This window comes from Monodelphis domestica, chromosome 7, assembly GCF_027887165.1.
Source record: "Monodelphis domestica isolate mMonDom1 chromosome 7, mMonDom1.pri, whole genome shotgun sequence".
Taxonomy (NCBI): Eukaryota; Metazoa; Chordata; class Mammalia; order Didelphimorphia; family Didelphidae; genus Monodelphis; species Monodelphis domestica.
In genome coordinates this window covers 151,516,435-151,538,928 of record NC_077233.1, presented here as the reverse complement: position 1 = coordinate 151,538,928, position 22,494 = coordinate 151,516,435, and the positions used below count along the sequence as shown (strand labels likewise).

At 41.5% G+C, this 22,494-nt stretch overlaps 1 protein-coding gene across 2 annotated transcripts in view; it reads left to right on the top strand.

Annotated features, from left to right (window-relative positions):
- Positions 1 to 18,838, top strand: part of SLC5A11 (solute carrier family 5 member 11) — a 75,288-nt gene extending 56,450 nt beyond the window's left edge. For both annotated transcript variants that reach the window (XM_007499035.2, XM_001368677.4), the window contains exons 11-17: positions 642 to 777; positions 4,473 to 4,580; positions 5,042 to 5,192; positions 5,768 to 5,936; positions 9,706 to 9,921; positions 10,191 to 10,356; positions 17,238 to 18,838. In XM_007499035.2, the coding sequence (XP_007499097.2) occupies positions 642 to 777; positions 4,473 to 4,580; positions 5,042 to 5,192; positions 5,768 to 5,936; positions 9,706 to 9,921; positions 10,191 to 10,356; positions 17,238 to 17,443 (1,152 nt within the window). In that variant the 3' untranslated portion in view covers positions 17,444 to 18,838. The remainder of the gene's footprint in view (positions 1 to 641; positions 778 to 4,472; positions 4,581 to 5,041; positions 5,193 to 5,767; positions 5,937 to 9,705; positions 9,922 to 10,190; positions 10,357 to 17,237) is intronic.
- Positions 18,839 to 22,494: the final 3,656 nt, after the last annotated feature.

Sequence of the window (22,494 nt, the reverse complement as noted above, 5' to 3'; positions counted from 1 at the left end):
GAAAACAAGTTTTAAATGAAGCCTGCTTTAAGGAGAAACAATGAAACAAGACTGGAAAGAAGAGGGAATGTAGCCCCTGCTCCTACGAAGCCCTGCTGTGTAGAGATACTACTAATAGTAATATAGTAACAGATAGTAAGTAACATAGCCACCAAAGAAAGAATTCGAGGAGAGTGAAAGATCACAGATTAATTAAGTAGCAAAATTAATAGTGTAGCAGACACTTCTTTCTGCCCAATATTTCATCAGAGGAATTGTGTAGGAAGACTTAGAAGTGAGGAGAGTGGGTAGGTGGCTTATTCAATTGAGAGCCAGGAATAGAGATGGGAGGTTCTGGGTTCAAATATGACCTTAGACACTACCTAGCTGTGACCCTGGGCAAGTCACGTTTTAAAAAAAGTTATAAAAATATGATTATATTAGCTTAGAAGAATTTCCCCCTAGAGAAGGAACCTCAGACCTTTCCCCCTTTGAGATCCTTGCTGGACATTGCATTCATAATAAGAATGACCCAAGCTGACGACGATAACATGCTCATCTTTTTCAATCCACTTGAATAGAGTGTTCTCAGGCTGAGTGAGTGGCCCTTGGCAGAGCTGCCTGCTCCTGTGCCCCTCCCAAGCGCCATCTTTGGTTTGTAGGTGATTGTCCAACGGTCTCTTGCTGCCAAAAATCTTTCCCATGCCAAGGGGGGCTCGCTGATGGCTGCATACCTGAAGGTGCTGCCTCTCTTCCTGATGGTGATGCCTGGCATGGCCAGCCGAATTCTCTTCCCAGGTGAGAGGGAGTGGGAGGGGAGCTATATCCAGACTATTGATAAAGCTCATTGAACTATAAACTATGGAAAGACCACTGGATTCGGGGTCAGAGGACTCGGTTCAAATTCCAGGTCTGCTATTTACTCCCTGTGCAACCCTGGTCAAATTATTTACCATATCTGGACCTCATTTTCTTATCTTTAAAATGAGGCAGTTGGCATGTCTTCAAAGGACCTATGATGAAACATGTTACTGACCTACAGACTAAGAGGTGATGGACACAAAGTACAGAAAGAGACCAATGTTTTTGGACATGGATACAGTGTGGATTCATTTTTGCTTGACTGTGCTCATTTGTTATAAGGGTTCCCCCTCATTTCTCTTGGGTTTCAAATGGGGGTTCAGGATAGCAATAGTAATGAAGAGAAGGTCATTGACATGTTTCTTTGTTTTTTTAAACCCTTACCTTCAGTCTTGAGATCAATACTGTGTATTGGTTCTAAGGCAGAAGAGTGGTAAGGGCTAGGCAATGGGGGTCAAGTGACTTGCCCAGGGTCACACAGCTAGGAAGTGTCTGAGGCCAGATTTGAACCTAGGACCTCCTGTCTCTAGGCCTGACTCTCACTCCACTGAGCTACCCAGCTGCCCCCAACATATTTTTTAAAATACACAAGAAAACAGAAGTTTTTAAGAAGTAGAGACAAGTAGGATAAGTAGGACTTTTGAAGTACAAAAAGCAGAACTTTTGAAAGTAATATGTAGGACTCATTATACTTTTTTTTTTCAAGGCAGCAGTCTGACATGGAGACATGTTTTTAATACAGAATCCCCTTTTTGTGTTCTGCTTTGAGCATGGAATAATCTTTTCTGGTGATTAATTCAGAATAAAATTTTGCTAAAAAGTGGACCATATGGACTAGACGATCTTTTAAGGCTCTTTCCAGCTCTAAATCTATGATCCTATGAAACCGAATTGGCCTCAGCATCTTGGATTCATTTCCGTGGTGGCTGACATCATTTTTATTCAGTTGCTTCCCTGATCCATGCCAACTTATCTCCAAAAGAAACTCATCTATTTTTTATTACGTTATGGCCTTATTCAAGCATTAACTCAATGGTGGTCCATCCTCCAGGTGGTACCATTGGCCAGAAACCTTGAAAAAATGTCTGACCTGGGAGTAGGCAGGGGTCTTCATCTGTAGAACGAGGTGAGATTGGCGGATCTGAAAACTCTCCTCTAATTCCGATATTCTTGGAGGCCATTATTCTAATAAGGTTTATAGGATCAGAGAATTTAGAGCTGGAAAGAGCTTGAGAGAACATCATGTCCCAACTCCCCCTTGTATAGCTGAAGAAACATTCACTGGCTCATTCTTTCACCCACATGCTTTCAACGCCTTCTGTTTCCCATGTACTGTACTATACTAGCTATTCAAAGGAAAATAAGATCTAGTCCAGCATCTCATCGAATTCTCACCTAGTAAAGAGAAAACTTGACATTTGCAAAGATAAATATGGTACACACACACACACACACACACACATACACACACACACAAGAAGTGCTTTAATATCTGATGAAGAAGAAATAAATATCTTCTCACTGACATCAAGAAGGAATAAGGAAGAGCCATTGAAACTTGGTGATATATTTAAAATGGGAGATATGCTATCAGCTTGCTGGTATCGATACAAAGACATTTTGGACGTAAGGAAGAGAAGAGGCAGATATACAGAAACAGGAAAGTGTGAGACGCATATGAAGGATAATGAGTAATCCAGAGAAAGTAGTGTGAGATAGGACCAGACAGGGAGAGCAGAACCAGACTGCAAAGAGTCTTAAATGGCAGAATGAGTAAGGAGTTTGTATTTCATCCATTAGGGAAGGCAAAGAGAAGGGAGGAAGCATTTATATAGCATCTACATGTGCCAGACACTGTGCTAACCACTATTAGATATTATCTCACTTAATTCTCACAACCTTGTGAGGTAGGTATTGTTATTATCCCCATGTACAGGTAAGGAAACTGAAGCAAACAGAAGTTAAATGACTTGCTTAGGTTCATAAAGCTAATAAGTGATTGAGACTGGATGGTGACCTTTTAGAGACCATGTGCCATGCCCCACCCTTACAGACCTCATGCCATGCCCCCCACTCCCACCCCATACAGGGGAGGGAGAAAGCACTCCCACTGGGCTGCTGGGCAGAGGAGCAGGTTAATATCCTCAGCACAGGAGGGGAAGGGGGATGGCCCCAGCATCCCCCCCCAGCTCTGCTATATTTGAGCTGCCCACCTTACCCTCTGTGTACTCCCATTGGGCTGCTAGGCAGAGGGGCAGGGGATGTGAAAATATGTCCAGACACAGTGGAGAGGATGAGGGGAGCAGCTCTACTTGAGTCCCTCTGCCTTTCTAGTAATGAACTCTGGGGGGGGGGGAGGGAGGAGAAAGAGGTGTGTGCCCACAGAGAGTGCTCTGTGCCATCTTTGGCACATGCACCATAAGTTTGCTGTCACTGAACTAGGTGGGCTTTTTTTTTCCCTGACTCCAAAACCAGTGCTCTATTTGCTGTGCCATATAGTACCCCTTTAGGCACCAAGGAGCCTTTGAAGGTACTTGAGCAGAGGAATGACTTGGTCAGGGTGATAGGCATGGGTGGGATTGGGAAGACAAACTACAAAAGAGAGCACCATTTAGCCAACCAATTAAACCATAGAAATGAAATAAAAACCTGAAAAGATCCCCATTTCTGGTTAATCTCAAGACAAGTTAACCTCCCTTCCTAAACTACTTCATATTTATTCTGTCCATAATTATATGTGTTTGTCTTGTCAACATCTGGTTAACTTGAAGGGAAATTAACCTCCCTTCCTAAACTACTTGGCATTTATCCTGTGCATAATTATATGTGATCATGTTGTCTCTCCCAATAGAGATTCCCTTGAGAGCAGGGACTGATTCATTTTTGTATTTGCATCCTCACTACCTAGCATGGCCCCTGGCACATAGTAGATATTTAATAAATGCCTGTTTATTGGCGGTTTTATACCAGAAGAGGCAATCATTGGAGTCTACATGGCTGAAGGTTTCAGTGCTAGGTTCGCATAACCCTTGCCCATGGTGCTGGCAAATTACAGCCATGGGACCAGACTCCTTTTGTGTCCCTACTCACATGGCCATGACATATTTTAAAACTCTTTACCAGAAGGTTCAAAAATTGAAGGATATTGGGAAAAGAAACATCTGTGAAAGACTTTGGCTATCTCTGCCCTTGTCTTCCTTTTTGTCCTGATGGAGAGTCAGGAGGCTTGGGCTCCAGTCTTTGGTTTGTCATTTTTAGGAATGTGACTAGGTAAGATTCTTTAACCTTTCTGTGTCTCAGTCTCCGCATTTGTAAAAGGGATTTGTAAAAATGATTCCTGAGTCTTCCTCACTGGCATGATGTGGAGATCTGGTAAGAAGCGGTTTTGGATTTGGGTTACCAGATAATTTTTGTCCCTTGTGATCTGAGTAGTTAATTAGTCAGTGTCACTGTACCATTTACACTAGCATCGCAGACTCACGGATCCAGGACCAGACTTATAGGTGGCTGAGAAGGATCCCTGCCTTGTTAGATTTCCTACATTCTGACCCTCTGGCCCAGAGCTCAAGGTTCCTAAGCCTTTTTGCCAAACCCTGAATAACTAGCTCTGCCCTTTGTGTTTTCCTTTACAGATTTGGTTGCTTGTGCTACTCCTGAGGTCTGCCAGAAAATCTGTGGCAATTCTGCTGGATGCTCTGATATTGCTTATCCCAAACTTGTTCTGGAGCTCCTGCCCTTAGGTATGAGGCCTCCCCATCTCTCATGAGGACTAGAACAAGAGGTGGGCTCTTTGTTTATGTTGTCCTAGTCTAAGGTCTGGTTATAGACTAATATAAACTCAAAGTTAGTTTGGACTCTGCTGAGCCCAGCTGTGAACTTGAGGTTTGGCTCTCAGGCTCTAGAGACTAAATTGGGAGACTTGTAAGTCTCACTCCTAACCCAGAACAAGACAAAATGAAAAAGACAACCTAGTGGCCTCATCCTAAGAGGAGCTGATCAAGGTCCTTCTCATCCCTCAGAGAACTCTCTACCTACTTCTCCACTACCCCATGATGGCAAGAGTTGCTAAAAGCAAGACCTTGCGTTGTGGACTTGGATCTTGCCAGAGTCTGGAGGCTATTGAAGACGAAAGAAATGAAAGAAATTAGGGGGTAATGGCTATTGCCAAGAAGGAACTTGTGGTCTTTCCTCTGCCTCCCAGGGCTCCGGGGACTGATGATGTCCGTGATGGTGGCTGCATTGATGTCTTCCCTCACCTCCATCTTTAATAGTTCCAGTACCATCTTCACTATGGATCTCTGGCTCCATTTTCGGCCCAAATCTTCTGAATGGGAACTCATGATTGTGGGCAGGTGAGGGGATGATGCTGACCTCACCCCGCAAACCCTGACCCTCTTTAGAATCCTATAGCCTTTATGGAAGGAGGCTAAGGGAACAATCCATGCTGGCTGGAAGGGATGAAACAGAGCTGAAAGATACTTCAAGTTCCTAGAGGTAGAACCCCATCAGTAATTCTACTATTGTGGTTGAGTGGGAACTTTTAGCAACCCCTGCCATCATGGGGTAGGTGGAAGGGAGTTCTTTCAGACACAGGAAATATCTTGGCAGTTGTCCAGACTAGGAGGCATTCTTGGGTTGAGGCCACTAACCTTGAGACTGAGGAAAGAACAGACTAAAGAATATTTGCATTATTACATTAAACACATCACATGTGAAGCATGCAAAATCTGGCAAATAAGCACCTCCATGACAGACTTGAAAGGTTTCCTACCTTCATCCCCCAACCCCAACCATCTTGACTTCCAAGGCTGACCCCACAATTTTCTGGCTTAGTGGGTAGAGGGAGGACTTTCCCCAGGAATGGGTCAGGGGAGAGAAGGGAGAGCTAATGTTGGACCTTTTTCTGGGTGGGGTCTGGCTGGACCAGAGTGTTTGTGCTGCTGCTGGTTGTGGTGTCCATCCTCTGGATCCCGTTGGTGCAGGCGAGCCAAGGAGGTCAGCTCTTCATTTATATCCAGTCCATCAGCTCTTACCTGCAGCCTCCAGTGGCCATTGTTTTCATCTTGGGCTGTTTCTGGAAGCGAACAAATGAAAAGGTAGAATTTGTGAATTCTATGTTTGTAAAATCATCTAGCATCAAAGTTGAAAGGGGGCTTTTGGGAGATCAAATGTGGCCACTAGAAGGTCTCTGAGCATATAGAATATCACAGCTGCAATGGGGCCAGTGGGTCTGAGAACACAGATGATCAAAACTGGTAGGGATCTTGGAGAAAAGAAAATAGGGGACGGTTAGGTAGCATAGTGCCAGGCTCACAGTTGGGAAGACTTGGCTTCACATCTAGCTTCAGGCATGTCCTAGCTGTGTGACTCTGGACAAGTCACTTAACCCTGATTGCCAAGCCGTTGGTGCTTTTCTGTCTTAGAATTGATACTAAGGCAAAAGGTAAGGAGAAAAAAGAAGGAAGATAGGAAGGAAGGAAGGAAGGAAGGAAGGAAGGAAGGAAGGAAGGAAGGAAGGAAGGAAGGAAGGAAGGAAGGAAGGAAGGAAGGAAGGAAGGAAGGAAGGAAGGAAGGAAGGAAGGAAGGAAGGAAGGAAGGAAGGAAGGAAGGAAGGAAGGAAGGAAGGAAGGAAAGAAGGAAGGAAGGAAGGAAGGAAGGAAGGAAGGAAGGAAGGAAGGAAGGAAGGAAGGAAGGAAGGAAGGAAGGAAGGAAGGAAATGAATAAAACTTCTGGATAGGAAAAAACCTCTGCAAAATCTCAGGATTTTAGAATTAGAGAAGACCTCAGAAGAAGTTGATTAATCCAATCCATACCTTAAAAAGGAGTTCCCTCCATGACCTAGGGTTATCCAACCTTTGCTTCTTCACTCTCCCTGTCCCCTCCAAAGCTCTGCACAAATTCCACTTCATTTAAGAGGACTTTCTTGGTTCCCTCACCCAACCTTATACCCACAATTCATTGTATATTTATTTCCTATATGACTTGTACTCACTTATATGGGAATATGCTAAGAATTCCTTAGGAGAATGTAAGCCTTTTGAGGGCAAAATCTATCGCATTTTTATCTTTGTAGCCTACATACAGGTCAAGCATCTAGCCTGTTGTATGCCCCTTACTAAATGCTTGTTGATTAATGAATGGATTGGTTCAAGGCTGGGTAGGGTGGCATTTCCTAGTTTTTTCAATCTCTTTCCCCAACTAAGAACATAGAATGTCAGCCCTGGAAAAGACCACAGAACATAGAATCTAGGATTTCAAGACTAGCAAGGCCTTTATAACATAGAATAGAGAATATAAGAATCAGAATGAATTTCAGGACAGCATAATTTTTTTTCATTATTTATTCCTTAGCTTAAAAATTGGTTTGGTACAACATGATAATTTTTTTTAAATTCAAAGATATTTTATTTTCCCAGCTACATGTAATAATACTTTTGAACATACATTTTCCAAAATTAAAAGATCCAAACCATCTCCCTCCCTATCACCCCCCTCCCTCACACTCAGAGATAGCAACCAATTTGATCTGGGCTATACATATATTATCATGCAAAACACCTCCATATTGGTCATTGTTGTAAGAGCACACTCAGACAAAACCAAAATCCCCCCCAAATACACTGATGTGAAGGATGCATGCTTCGATCTTCATCCATCCAACTCCAACAGTTCTTTCTCTAGGTGGTTAACGTTCCCCATCATAAGTCCTTCAGAACTGTCCTAGATCATTGCATTGCTCAGAGTAGCTAAGTGGTTCACAGTTGTACAATACTGCTGTTACTATTTACCATGTTTTTCTTGGTTCTGCTTGTTTCACTCTGCAGCATTTCATATAGATCTTCCCAGCTTTTTCCAAAGTCATCTTATGTCTTATAGCATGATAGTATCCCATCACCATCACATACCACAATTTGTTTGGCTTTCCCCAATTGATGGGCATTCCTCTAATTTCCAATTCTTTGCCACTACAAGAAGAGCTGCTATAAATATTTTGGTACAAGTAGGCCCATTCCCTCTTTTTTTTTTTACTATATCTTTGTAAATCAGACTTAGAAGTGGTATTACAGGATCAAAGGGCATGCTCAATTTTATGGCCCTTTGGACATAATTCCAAATTACCCTCCAGAATGACTGGATCATTTCACAACTCCACCAAAAATGCATTAGTGTCCCAATTTTGCCATCCCCTCCAACATTACCATTTTACTGTCATATTGGCCAATCTGATAGGAATGAGGTGGTACCTCAGAGTTGTCTTAATTTGCATTTCTCTAATCAAGAGTGAGTTAGAACCTTTTTTCATATGATTACTGATAGCTTTGATTTCTTCATCTGAAAACTGCTTGCTTATATTCTTTGACTATCAATTGGGGAATGGCTTATATTCTTATAAATTTGACTTGGTTCTCAGCTCTATAGAGGACATTATAATCTTGGTTACATTAATTTTGTTTGTAAAAAAACCTTTAAATTTAATATAATCAAAATGATTCATTTTACATCTTATAATGTTCTCTATCTCTTATTTGGTCATAAATCCTTCCCTTCTCCAAAGATCTATCAGGTAAACTATTCTATATTCCTCTAACTTAGTTATAACACTCTTTATATCTAAATCATATACCCATTTTGTCCTTATCTTGGTAGAGGTTGTGAGATATTGGTCTATACCTAGTTTCTGCCATACTGTTGTTCAAATTTCCCGGCAGTTTTTGTTAAACAGTGAGTTCTTATTTCAAAGCTGAGATCTTTGGGTTTATCAAAGGTCAATTACTCCTGTATATTGTGTATCTAATCTATTCCATTGATCTACCTCTATTTCTTAGCCAGTACCAAGCTCTTGACTACAGCTTTATAGTACAGTTTGAGATCTGTTACTGATAAGCCACCTTCCTTCTCATTTTTTTTTCATTAATTCCCTTGATACTCTTGACCTTTTGTTCTTCCAGATAGAATTTTGTAATTATTTTTTATTTCTTTTTTTTTTTTAAATAAAAACCCTTACCTTCCGTCTTGAAGTCAACACTGTGTTTTGGCTCCAAGGCAGAAGAGTGGTAAGGGCTAGGCAATGGGGGTCAAGTGACTTGCCCAGGGTCACACAGCTGGGAAGTATCTGAGGCCAGATTTGAACCTAGGACCTCCTGTCTCTAGGGCTAGCTCTCAATCCACTGAGTTACCCAGCTGCCCCCTTATTTTTTATTTCTATAAAATAATTATTTGGCACTGAACAAGTAAATTAATTTAGGTAGAATTATCATTTGGAGTATTAGCTTGGCCTATCCATGAACAAATATTTTTCCAGTTGTTTAGATCTGACTCTGTGTGAATAGTGTTTTATAATTATGTTCATATAATTCCTGGGTTTGCTTGGCAAGTAGATTCCCATGTATTTTACATCATCTAGAATTATTTTAAATGAAATTTCTCTCTCTCAGCCAGCATAAAATCTTAGAACTTAGATGTAAGGGAAAAAAAAGAAGGAAGAAAACAAGCATTTGTTAAACACCTACTATGTGCCAGCCCTGTGCTAAGTGCCTCATTTGGTCTTCACAAAAACTCAAGGGTGTTATCATTATTTCCAATTTACTGATATGAAGCTGAGGCAAACAGCGTTACATGGCTTGCCCTGGGGTCACACAGCTAGGAAACATCTAAGATCAAATTTGAACTCGGCTCTTCAGCGATTCCTGTCTCCGAGCCCCTTGCTTTACCCAGCTGCCTCCATCCTAGAATGTCAGAGCTAGAAAAGACAGAAAACATGAAAGCACAGCAAAAGGTGTAAGGGGGCATTCATTGCTTTTCTCCATTTGGGGAAGAGCAAGCTTAGGATGCTGGACTCTAAGCTGACTTTCTGTTGCTTGACAGGGGGCCTTCTGGGGTCTGCTGGTGGGCCTGTTCGTAGGCATGATCCGGCTGGTGCTGGACTTCATCTATGTGCAGCCCCGATGTGACCAGGTGGATGAGCGTCCAGGTGTGGTGAAGTACATTCACTACCTCTACTTCTCCATGATCCTGTCCATCATCACACTGGCCACTGTGGTCACAGTGAGTTGGTTCACAGAGCCGCCTTCCAAAGATATGGTACGTTTGGCTTTGGCTGTGGAATTCTGGCCAGCTGGCCTCCTGGGGGATGAGGTTGGTCAAGGCCAGGGAGTCTTCCAGGGGATCTGGATGCTCTCCCTCTCCCCGCCACCCAAGGCTGCCCTGAAAGCAAGTTCCTGCTGGTGGTTAGAAGGCATTAGAAAGTGGGACAGGCAGCAGCACTCCCAGGCAGATGTACAGACTATAGTATGAGCTGGGAAAAACCTGGGAAATTCCTCACAGGCTGCTTCCTCTCCCCACCCCCCAAGGTCAGTCGTTTGACCTGGTTCACACGCCATGATCCCTGGATCCAAGAGGAACAGGTAGTAGCAGACCCTCTACCGCTGAGCATCTCGAAGAGCGAGACCGCCGAGGGCAGAAGCACCAGCGCCAACTTTGAGATCTCCCAGGACACTGTTTCTAAACCTCAAAGCTGTAAGTTAACCCTTAACTTCCTACTTTGGGATGATTTTCAAATGTTCAAATAAAATATTTTATTTAATATTTATTTTAACAATAATTAATTAAAGGGATAATTTAAATATATATTTTTAAAAATTTTTTTGTTTAAAGATGCAGACCTGAATTATTTTGTGCTATGAAGGAATGTCCTGGCAATTAGGACCCAGGATTTGGAATCAGAACACCTGGGTACTCAGTTAAAGTTTGATCCGAAAGAGCATGTTAGACAAATCTCTTCCTTCCTAGGGGAGTCAATGTCCCTCTTCCAAGAAGTGAGCCCAATATTCCTTGTCTACTTACTACCCGCTCAAGCCTCAAGAATCCAGACTGAAATAAAATGTCAAAAAAAGGACATTTGGGATTGAATAGAATAATGACAAAAGAAGCCCTCAAAAGCTTTTATAAACAATTAGAAAAACCTCTTCCTTTTCTCTTAGAATCAATATTGATATTGGTTTCAAGGCAGAAGAGCATTAGTAGTAGTAGTCTCTTGGTAACCAAGGATGACGATTGTCTTTGTGCGTTTTCATCTAGGGTGTATAGATGAGTGTGCACAAAGATACTTGTACGTGAAGGAGATTTAAGTGGAAAAGTCGATACACAGAGACAGTCCCACTCTCTCGGCATTGGAAGCCTGGGTCCATTGGCACAAAAAATCATTACATCTGGAGACTTCCTCAGCTGCATTGGATGGCCGTGTTGTCCTTTGTGCTCCAACACGCCCTGAGCACTCCACAGTGCTTTGCTGCGTCGCCATCTCAGCCGTTGAACCTTCTTATTGGTTTCTTCCATCTGTTCAGCCGAAGCTTAGAGCAAGGTAGCCCATGACCAAGCTTGACTTCAGAGTACTGGTAGTAAAAAAACAACAATCCTCTTGGCAAAGAGGTGATGGCCTATAACTGAATAAACATTGTTAGACAAGGTTTTGTTTTAACAAAGCTTCCTTGTTGCAAGAGAGAGTTCAAAATAATTTTTTTTAAACAACTTAAGTATCAGGTGACTCAATGGGTAAAAGAGATACATGAAGGGCACAAATAGATTGCATTGTATTCTCAATGATAACCTTTAAAAGAACTGATAAAAAGGATTATCAGAGAAGAAATGTGACCCCAAAAAGTAGATTAAGTCATGTTAAAAATAAAAGATAACAGGGTAAAGTGCTCTAGAACTTGTACCCAAAAGATGTAAAATAAACCTACAAGCTCTCCAGAACATCAAGTTTATAATAATAATAATAATAGTTAACATTTATTTGGCATCTACTATGCTAAGTGCTTTACAATTATCATTCCATTTGATCCTGACAACAATCATGGGAGATAGATGCTATTATTATTCTCATTTTACTGTTAAGGAAACTGAGGCAAACAGAGATTGAATGACTTTGTCAGGAGGACAAAAGAAGAAAATATCTGAGGTTATATTTGAATTGGGGTCTTCCTAACTCCAGGGCTAGCACTCAATCCACTGTGATACCAATTGCCCCTATTTTATACTTTGTTGAGAAGTCGTAAAAAAAATGTAAGCAAGAATCTCACAAAATGAAAAGGGCTGGCTGGGTTAATCTGCAGTAAATGAGAATAGAGAGTCATTTAAAAATAATCTTGGATACACCCTTCTTGCTACAAGACAAACCTTTTATTCTTCCAAGAACAAACCATCACAACACTTACACCTTGCCTTTCCCCAAATCCCCTATGCTATTCCCTCCTCAAATTCCTCTAATCACTCTGGGTTCCAATTTTACTGAAAAAAGACCTACAATGCACTTCCTCTTCTCACCTATTTTATTCTCTCCTCTATTCCAGTCTCTGAGGAAGACACAATCTTTCTCCCTGACAAAGATTACACCTCCTATTGTGTCCTTGATCCCATTTCTTCCCATCTTCTCTAGGAATTTGTTCCTGCAATCACTTTGCCTCTTTCATTATCAGTCTTTCCTTATCAACCGATCTCTGCCTACAAATATGCCTAGGTTTCTCCCATCTTAAAAGCCTTTACTTGATACTATGACTCCTCAAACCATCATGACAGCTTTCCTCTCTTTCACACTTTTCTTCCTGCACCGTTTCCTCTTTTCACTTCCAATCTTTCAACTGCTTGTAATATGGCCTCTGATCCCATAACTTGACTCAAATTTCTCAAATATTATAAATATTTCTTAATTAGCCACGATGATTTTCTCATCTTCATTGACCTCTGCAGTTTTTAACACCTTTGACCATCACCTCCTCCTAGAAACTCTCATCTCTCTCACTTGAACATCTACATGTTCTATTATATACCACAGCACTCCTCAGTCTTCTATACTAAATTCTTACCCACCTCTCACAGTCCAAGAATGAGATTTCCTGAGGCTCTTAGACTCATTGGCTCCCATGATTTCAAGGACCATTTCCATGCATCAAGCAAGGATCTCAGTTCAGAAGAGCAGTAAGAGCTAGGCAATTGGGTTAAGTAACTTGCCCAGGAGCACACAGCTAGGACGTGTTGGAGGCCAGATTTGAACCCAGGACCTCCCATCTCTAGGCTTTGCTCTCCATCCACTGAGCCACTCAGCTGCACCCCCCACGCCCCACCACTTCTTATACCGTTCTTTACAGAATTGTTTCTTTCCATTCTGATAGGTTGAATCTCTTCCCAAATATCTGCAACCTTTCTCTCTTTCCCTTTTGCCTTGGTACTCCTGTTGTGAGGGGGCTTTTCGCAATCCCCTTTGGTGATTTATGATAAACAAGATCTTCACAGAGACTCGGGTATGGCCATCCAGTGAAGATTCATGGCTTAGGATCTAATCCTATGGCCTGTGAGGCCACAGAAGTCCATGAATCTGATGTCCTCAAGGATCAATCTAATCTGGCACTGCCTGTTACTAGGGCTACACATCCTCAACAAGGCACTTAGCCTTTATGAGTTTTCCTATTTGTAAAAATACAGTTAGTGTTAGAAGGGACGAATGAGGTTGAATAGATGAAAGACCCTTGTAAAAGCCCCTCCTCCATGTGACCAATGCGTAGAGGTTCTTGAAGGTTACTCCAGAGTATCAAAAGTGGGACCTACACCCAGAAGGAAAGGCTTTAGCTTAAGAAGCTGACAAAGGACGATGTCTCTGGATGAAGAAGCTTTTCTCCAGAGGGTTGGCCAGCAAGAGCTCAAGAAAGCCATCTCCTAAGGTAGAAAGAGGTTGGATTCTACATCTGGGAGAAGTATCCATACTGGCGAAATCTTTTAAGTACTGTCAATTATTCATGACTCCACACTTCATTGGCTCTGGGGACTCACAGATGGAGAGCACCATTGTCCAGGTGCACATTTCACAGGAGGCCACCCATTGTTCTGGTTGCCTTTTTGAGGATTTCTTTACAATGCTGGGCTTACCAGCTACTTTTACTCTAGCTACAGGAGCAGCCCATCTCCTTTAGTCAGATATATCTCTTGAATATCTTTTACACTGCTTTATACACACAATAAATTGTTGGTAATAATCCACAGTCTATACCCAACATGCAAATCTCCATTTCCCTTTGCTTAATTCTGACTCCTTATAGATTACACTATTTCATAACTGAGAGCCACCTAGCATCCTTTAAAGAATACTGTCATTAGCAAGACAAGTCTGTTTCAGAGAGAAGCTTGGGCTCATTGAAAGTGCTGTACATTTCTAACAGATAATCCAGCTCACTTTTTTCCTGCTATTCAGCTCTGGGCCCAGTTTACTGTCCATCTTCATTGCCTTTCAAAATAATGTAAATAATATATTAATACATTATTAATATTAATATATATTTCAACACAGATGGACTAACTCAATGGACCATCCATCCAACTACAAATCATAGTCTGACATTTTTCATCTGGTTTTTTCCTGTGTGACTCATTAGTAGAAATTCTTTGAGTGAATATAATCTATTTGAGGAAGCTCTGAAATGTTGCAACTAATGCAATCAGCAGTCATACACAAAGAGAAGCATCATGGGAACCTCACAATTTATAGAGCCCTCCTCTCTAGGTGGTTTATAAGATGTTCTTCACATCAGAGCCAAAAGGATTTATCTCTGTTGTGCCTATGAAGGAATCTTTTAGGATCTTAATTAACATACATATGATTGACATCTTGTTTGAGGAGAACCTTTTCATTTTGCTCATTCAATTCAATTTTATTTTTATGGTCAACAAATAAACACAGTGAGATTTTTTATTTTCTGTACTCTTCAGTCAAATATTTGACTGTAAAGATATGATTTGCTATGGCAAATTTGCAAAAACTTGCTATTCTTCTTTTATATTTTCATCAGTCATCCTTCAATATGTGTTAGTTTCTAAAGAATGTGTAGAGATAAGAAGGTATTTAACACACATATCTATCTATATATCTCGGGAATTTTGATATGACTCTCCATTGCTTTCCCACCAGCCCCCAGCCCCAGTAGCAATAATACACAATTCTCTCTGATCATTTGGTATCTCCCCTCTCAAATATCTGGAGAAATGATATTAATCTGGAATTTTTAAACTTGTTTCTTTTAATATTTTGATAACTGAATTTCAGCATAATTGATTTTTCATTCTAAAAATACTTCTGAAAAGGAGCCTATAGCTCTACCAGACTGCCAAAAGGTTCCACAACACACAAAAAGGCTAAAAACTCCTCTATAGCCTCAAAATGTGTCACAACCTATATGGACTTCCATTCTATAGATTTGGTCTGGTTCATTTGTTTTGGGCCTTTGTTTTATTTTAGTGCCATTTTCCTATTCCATTGGAGCACATCAGGCTGTTTTTGGGGGGTGTCTATCACCATTCTTGGAGTTTCATCTTCAATTGTTGTATGCTGTATTTTCTTGGGTTTGCCCCCTATTACTTTCTCACTGTTTTATGTGATTACACTGCCCATCATCTTTGACAGTCTTCTCTTAGATTTTACAAATGAATTCATTCTCTACACTTTTTCATTGTTGTTGAGTCCCCTCAGTCATTTTTAACTCTTCATGACCCATTTGGGATTTTCTTGACAAAGATAGCAGAGTAGATTGCCATTTCCTTCTCCAGCCGTTTTATAGATGAGAAAACTGAGGCAAACAGGTTAAGTGACTTGCCCCGGGACACAGATAGAAAGTGTTTAAGACCAGATTTGAACTCAGGAAGATGAGTTTCCTGACTTCAGACCCTGTACTCTATCCATTGCCCTGCCTTTATACTAATATTGCCTTATTTCTATATCTCTCTGGGCGGTGGGGCTAATAAATATGTTTTTTAGATTGTTTTAGCCTCTTTGTTGTGGTCGTTGCTTTATATTAATTAAACATCTGTAGAATAATACAACTGAATCTCCGACTCTTCCTTTATCTTGTTTCTCATTTTCCTGCATTGAGAGTTTATTTTTTTAAAGATTCATTTAGGACAGCTCCTCAGCATGGTAGTTAGAGTGCCAGGTCTAGAGACAGAAGACCCTACATTCAAATTTGACCTTAAATACTTCCTAGCTGTGTGACTCTGGACAAGTCACTTAACTTCAAATGACTAACCCTTGATGCTCTTCTATCTTAGAATTGGTACCATGACAGAAGGTAAGGTTCAAGGGGGAATAAAAAAGATTAGTTTAGAATTTCTTTGATTCCACACTATATCTCCTCATTTCTATTATTTCTTATAATTTGGTAAAAATTTTGATCTTTGATCTAATAAATTGATAGTCTGTACATTACCAATGGCAGGTAGGCGGTATAGTAGATAGAATACTAAGTCTGGAATCAAGAAGATCTGTCTGAGTTCAAATGCAGTTTTAGATACTTACTGTGTTACCCTGGGCAAGTCAAATAACCTCCATTTACCTCAATTTCTCAACTTTAAAATGGGGATAATCATTACAGGATTATTTTGAGGATCAAATGAAATATTATTTCTCAAATTCTTAGCACAGTGCCTGGCATGCTGAAGGTGCTAGAGAAATGTTTATTACATTTCTTCCTTTTATAAACCCCTGAATCTGACACGACTCCTATAGTGGGAACTCGTGATTTCCTAATTGTTAAGAAAAAGTTTCCTTTTTAAGGGTGTTCCTCATTTCCAGCCCACTCTAATTTACTTCCAGATGAAAAGAGTCATACTCTAATCATGTGAAATGTGCAAATAAGTGTCTATTCTCATTTCTTGATCTTGAACTAGATCTTCCGACATTTTTAACTGTTCTCTGATATTTGCATTGAAGTCACTAGAGACAATAAACCTTAGCTATCATGTTTCTGCCCCACTTGTCCATCCCCAAGAGATATCCCTGTACCGAGTCCCCATCAGTTTCACTAGCTAAAAGTTCCTAGTGCTGTCTTCCAACCTAGAGACTTGATTGTGCCCTTCTCTAGAGTGGATCTCCATCAGGATGAGCCCTCTTTTTGGAAGCAGTATTGCTGCTGAGGTTGTATTAGAACATGTCCTGTAGAGTCAAGTTCCCTCGATTTCACACTGGTTTGCTGAGGACAGTTAGTTGTTTAGAAGGTATCAGGATGCCCTTTGATCCTCCCTCTGTCGGTCTTTCCTGGCCCAGGCAGGGCATGTGGCTTTCTGGAATTGGTTGCAGAGGGGGTCATTCAATGAGGACCCTAAGCCATACCACATTCCCCTATAAATTGCCCCACTCCTCTATACCACATGACTCTGCTAAGGGGGATCCACTGTCCTTGGAGTTCACATTGGACTTCCTAGCCATCGTTTTCACTGTCTCTAAGATGCCCCGCTGTCATTTTATGATTAGAGAAACAGGAATAATGAGGTGTTTAATCCAACCATCACAGCGAGGTCTTCAACCCAGGAGAGGGAAAACATGGCATTATTTGTTAACTGTAGATTGTTTGTTTTAGGCAATGTTACTGCAAAATCATCCAAAGTGAAGAAAGTCATTGTTTGGCTCTGTGGAATGGACAGCAAGGCTAATGAGACATCTGTGAAGAAATCTGAACCTATCGTGACTTCCTTAGAAGAAAATTCTCTTGTCAGAAGGATTCTGGATATCAACCTGATCATCTGTATCAGCACTGCCATTTTTCTCTGGGCCTACTTTGCCTAATGTTGGCTTTGGGGAATGGAAGGGAAAGACTGTTAGCTGAATTTCAAGGTTTTACTCTTCCTAATTTTCTATTTCATGAAAACAAAACAGTTGGTGACTTGGCATTTGTTTTGTTTTTTAAAAACCACTGTGGTGTCAGTGTTTTCTAGACCTTCAATACAAATGAATTTTAGATCTGTGTTTCTGTGAGAGAAGAGGAAAAAAGATATGAGGATGACAAGCCTCCATTTCTAAAATCCTTTGCTAGAAAAATTCATGCAGCTCAATGACTTGAGGGACTTTAAGTGACAGAAGGAAAAATCCATGGCTGTTATTTATCCTTGCTGTTAAAGGATGCCCATGAATTGGGGATGAAATGAGATGGAGCTTTGCCAAGCGAAGGGGTTAGTGAACACTATACTGTGTTTATGCTTTACACATTTTACTTTTATTGCTTACTGAGACATAGTGAGCTGGCCTTGGAGCCAAAAAACCTGAATTCAAGTCTTGCCTGATACATAATGGCTTTTATTTGGGACCTCTCACTTAATGAAGCAACTGTAAGACAATATATCTTAGAGAAGGTGGTGAGAGGGAAACTTACTCATCTGGGGAATGAATATAAGTGCAGTCCTTAATCAGGACCCAACCAGAAAATCCACTTCTGTTCCTGTCTTTAGGCAAGTTATTTCCTTTATCTGTGCTTTGTTTTCTTCATCTATTAAATAGTGTGTATATGTGAGAGGGAGTTAAGGGGGAAAGAAGATTGTATTAGATGATTATAAGGGCCCCTTTCCCAGGTCTAATATTCTTGGGCTCTATGGATTGTATCAAGGGTCTTCTTCAGTAAGCCTTCTCTACCAAGTAGGCTTAAATAGAATCTGAGGAATTGATGGAGAATGGACTCTACCTGACTACAACTAAGAAAGATGCTATGAAACCTGGAGATGGCTCCTGACTGAAGAGACATTAACCTAGGGAACCTCTTTCCCTCTCCCTCAAAGGGAAAAAAGGGTATCTTTGGATGACAAAGATCCAGTTCCATTCCCCCATGAAATGTTTACTATAAGGTGGCCAATCCCTCTACTAGTGGGCCATATCCTTCATTAATCTAATGATTAGCCACTGTTAGTCTGAACACATTCACCACTTAACTATAGCAAAAACTTCTTCCTCTTTCTTAATTGCTTTGGTGGGGGGGGGGGGGAAGGAGAGAGAGACAGAGAAGAGTGAGTAAGTGTTCAGGCCCTTTTCCTCATCAGAAAGCTTATAATGTATAAATTACATGTTTAGGTTCATATTTATATTGTACTCCTTGGCCCACTTGTGGAAAAGAACCTGTTGAGCCTTTCTCCTTTTTCCAGTCTCATCCATATATATGTTCTGTAACTTTTAAATAAAAGCATTACCAGCCCACACTGGTATTCTCAGGCCTCCCAACATAGCATACTTGTGAAATGGGCATTCTCACCTTCACGCCTACATAGCCCTAGTCTCTAGGTAAGTGGTTGTTCCCAAGGCTAATTTCTTTAAGGGAATGCTTGGAGAACGTTTCATTTTCTTACTCACAGTAACTTTGGCTCTTGGAAATGAATGTTGAGAAATGGCTGAGTTAGTCCCCTAAAAGTGTGAGCTATGGAAAAACCAAGGAATTCTAAGCATTTCCAAGATTAGCCCCATGCTCTTTCCTTTGCCAGCTCCCTCTGAGGATATATCATGAAAGGGTGAAAATCATCAGCCAATCCATGCTATTTGTGGTCCTCAGGGACACATGACCTTTGTCATAGATTGTCCAAGAAAAAACAATCCAATGGCTGACTCATCTTCTGATGATTACCATTCCAAAAGTCTGGTTCCTGAGGGTCCTGTTGGAGTTCTATGGAAATAACTGGAAGGGCAGTGTAGGTTATTCAACTGACTGAATCAAACGAGCAATTGCAGTCCTCTGACTAGCGTCCAATTTTGAGGGGGCAGTCAAGATGGCAGCTTAGAAGCAGCAAAAATCGTTTCCTCCATCAAAACTCTTCCATACCAATCAAAAACAAAGCACTTCAAGAGGGACAGAAAACCAAATCCAACAAGACAGAGCTGCAGGACCCTCCTGCTTGATTCAAAGTTAAAGGTATGCAGAGAAGGTTGAATTCTGGGGTTTAAGGAAAAGAAAGAAGGAGGGTCCTGGTGCCACTCCTCCACCTACTGTGAAGAGACTCGGGCAGCTGAGACTCGGGCAGCTGGTGGGATCCGGGGTGAAGGGACCCATTGGGATGGAGTGCCTTGCTACCACAACTAAGCTCCAGGCTCAGACCACAGCTGGCAGGGAGGCAGTTGGAGGAGAGGGCAGCCTGGTTTCAGGCTTCAGGCTTCAACCCACCACTCCTCCATCTTGGGCCTCTGCCTCTGGCACTTTTGGCCTCAGGGCACACTCAGCTCTGTAGATCAGCTCAATTGACTTAATCTAGTTCATCAATAGTGCAGAGAAGAAGCCTCTCGAGGGCAGAAAAGCTCAGTCTCACAGAGCTAATAACCGATCAGAAGAGCAAGTGTATAAAACAAAGTCAAAATCAACAAGACAGAGCCACAGGTCTCTCCTACTCAATTCAACCAGAAAGGTATAAGGGAAAACTCCAACACCCCTCCCCCACCTACTGTGCTTAGAACCACAGTAGGAATCCAGCTGACTGGGATCCCAGGCCAAAGGCTGCAACCACCACAGAGTACCTTGGTACCACCACTGGAAGCTCAGGGCTCTGATCAGGTAGCTGGTAGGGAGGCAGCTGGCAGAAAGAAGTAGAGAGGAGGACTGAGAATAAGTAACTTCAGCCTCTGCCAGGAAGCTGGGGAAGATCTGACCTCAGGGTACAACAGGTTGGTTCCATCAGCCTAATCCAGTTAATCAGCAGAGCAGAGAAGCTCCTTTAGGGCAGAAAAGTCCAAAGTCACAGATCCAGCAAATAAACAGAGGAGCAAGAATACAACCAATAAGGAGGGGAAAAATGAGTAAATAACAGAAAAAGAAAAAAGAAATTACAATTGACAGCTTCTATTCAGGTAATGAACAAAGAACAAATGGAACAGAGGAGGACCAAGGAACACTGAGCAAAAACTCAGAAACTCCAGTGAATTGGACTCAGGCTTTGGAATAACTCAAAACACAATTCAAAAAAAAAAAAACAAGAGAGGTTGAAGAAAATTGGGGAAAGAACTTAAAAAGCAAAATAGGTCATCTAGAAGCAGAGGCACATGAACTAAAACAAGAAAATAGTGTCTTTAAAGCCAGAATTGATGAAAATGAGGCAAAGAAAGTAAAAGATAAAAATAATGACCTACAAAGAAAAATAGATCAAAAGGAAAAGGAGGATAAAGTCCAATTTTGAGGTAGCGATGGGACAAGTGGCATTAAGATGGTAGGCTGAAGACCGAGAGGCTGAGCCAGGAAAGAAGCAAAATTTAAAGGGAGGTCTGAAGCTTCTCTCTACTACCACTATACCCTACCCTGACCCTCAAAGACTTGGCTTCTGGGAAAAATGGATAGCAGAGCCTTAGACCAAGTGTCTATTCAGCTACAAGGTGAATAATAAAAGTCATCAACCAGAAGTAAAATAAATATTTTTTTAACCAAACTCTAAACCAAAGCCCTCTGACCTTAGGGATGTTCAATCTCATGTTCTATGGCATGTTTTTCTCTGACCTCCTTCTAGGCCAGTGATAGTAAACCTTCTAGAGATGGAGTACTGGGCCATACCCCACCCCAGACCATGTGCCATGCCCTGCCCTCCCATTATGCCACCCAGGGGAGGGAGAAAGTGCTCCCATTGGGCTGCTTGGGCAGAGGATGTGAAAAAATTTCAGGCTCAGTGGAGAAGGGAAGGGGAGAAGCTTTGCCCCAGTCCCTCTACTTTTCTAATAACGAACTAGGAGGTGGGGGGGTAGGAGGAGTGGCTGCTTGCCCATAGAGAGCACTGTGTGTGCCATCTTTGGCACCCAAGCCATAGGTTCTCCATCACTCTACTAGACTAAATTCCTGAGCTTTCAGGCTAAGTTGTTTTCTAGCCTTCATTTAGTATGAAGATAAAGATCTAGAGCATTGGCTATGGTCAGGGAACAAACCTTAATTCTATACATCTCTATCTCTTTGAGGTATATAAGCCTAGTGTAGATAGTGGGGGGAGCACATTTTGAAAGGTCCTATTTCCACTGGCTGAGAATGAACCTTATCTAACTTCCCTCTCAGACCAATCCTGGGTCTGGCCATGCATGGGTCTATCCTACCTATGGGTGAGTCATGGGTGAGAAAAACATTGTAGGGGTTTGGTGAGCAGTGGCAACTCTGAAGAAGGGTAAACAGAAAGGAGGAAAGAACTGAGATTATGCCTTATAAAGGTCAATTGAAGAAACAATGGTTGTTAAACTTGAAAATTAGAAGACCTAGTTGGAGTTGAGGGTATGTAGGGAATAATAGCTATATTCAATTATTTGGTGCTCAGAGTAGATGCCCAAATCTTCTACAAATTACTATTGCTAACAATAAGATAGAACAGACAATTGAAGAAGCAGGTGGGAAGAGGGAAAAGGTACTTAATAGCTCCTTAGGAATCAGCACCAAGGATATCTACCAACCTGGATTGCTCCTGTGAGGACTTGTTCTTCAATGGCACCTTCACCCTGTAGTTAGATGAGAAAAATCTCCCTCACCTTGTATTAGTTTGGGTGGGGTTTCCTTCTCTTTGACCATGGGCTTTAACATAGAACAGTGCTGGGGGATTATCAACTCCCTAATGGAACATGAAATCATGGCATCAGAGTTGAGAGGGCTATTAGGGGTTTTGTAGCCTGAAAAAGGAACCCCCACAATGATACACCTAACAAGTGCTCATGTAGGCTCAGTTTAAATGTTGCCAGTGCTCCCTAGCTATCCTGTCCTCTCCCCCAGCAGCTCCAGCTTTTCTAATTTCTCCTTTGGTTCCATGTTTCCAATCTTCTGAGACCCACCATGGTACAGTAGAAAGGCAACTGGATTTCAACTCAAAGAATCTGGACTCAAATCAGTTCAGTGCCATCTCCTACCTGTTTGC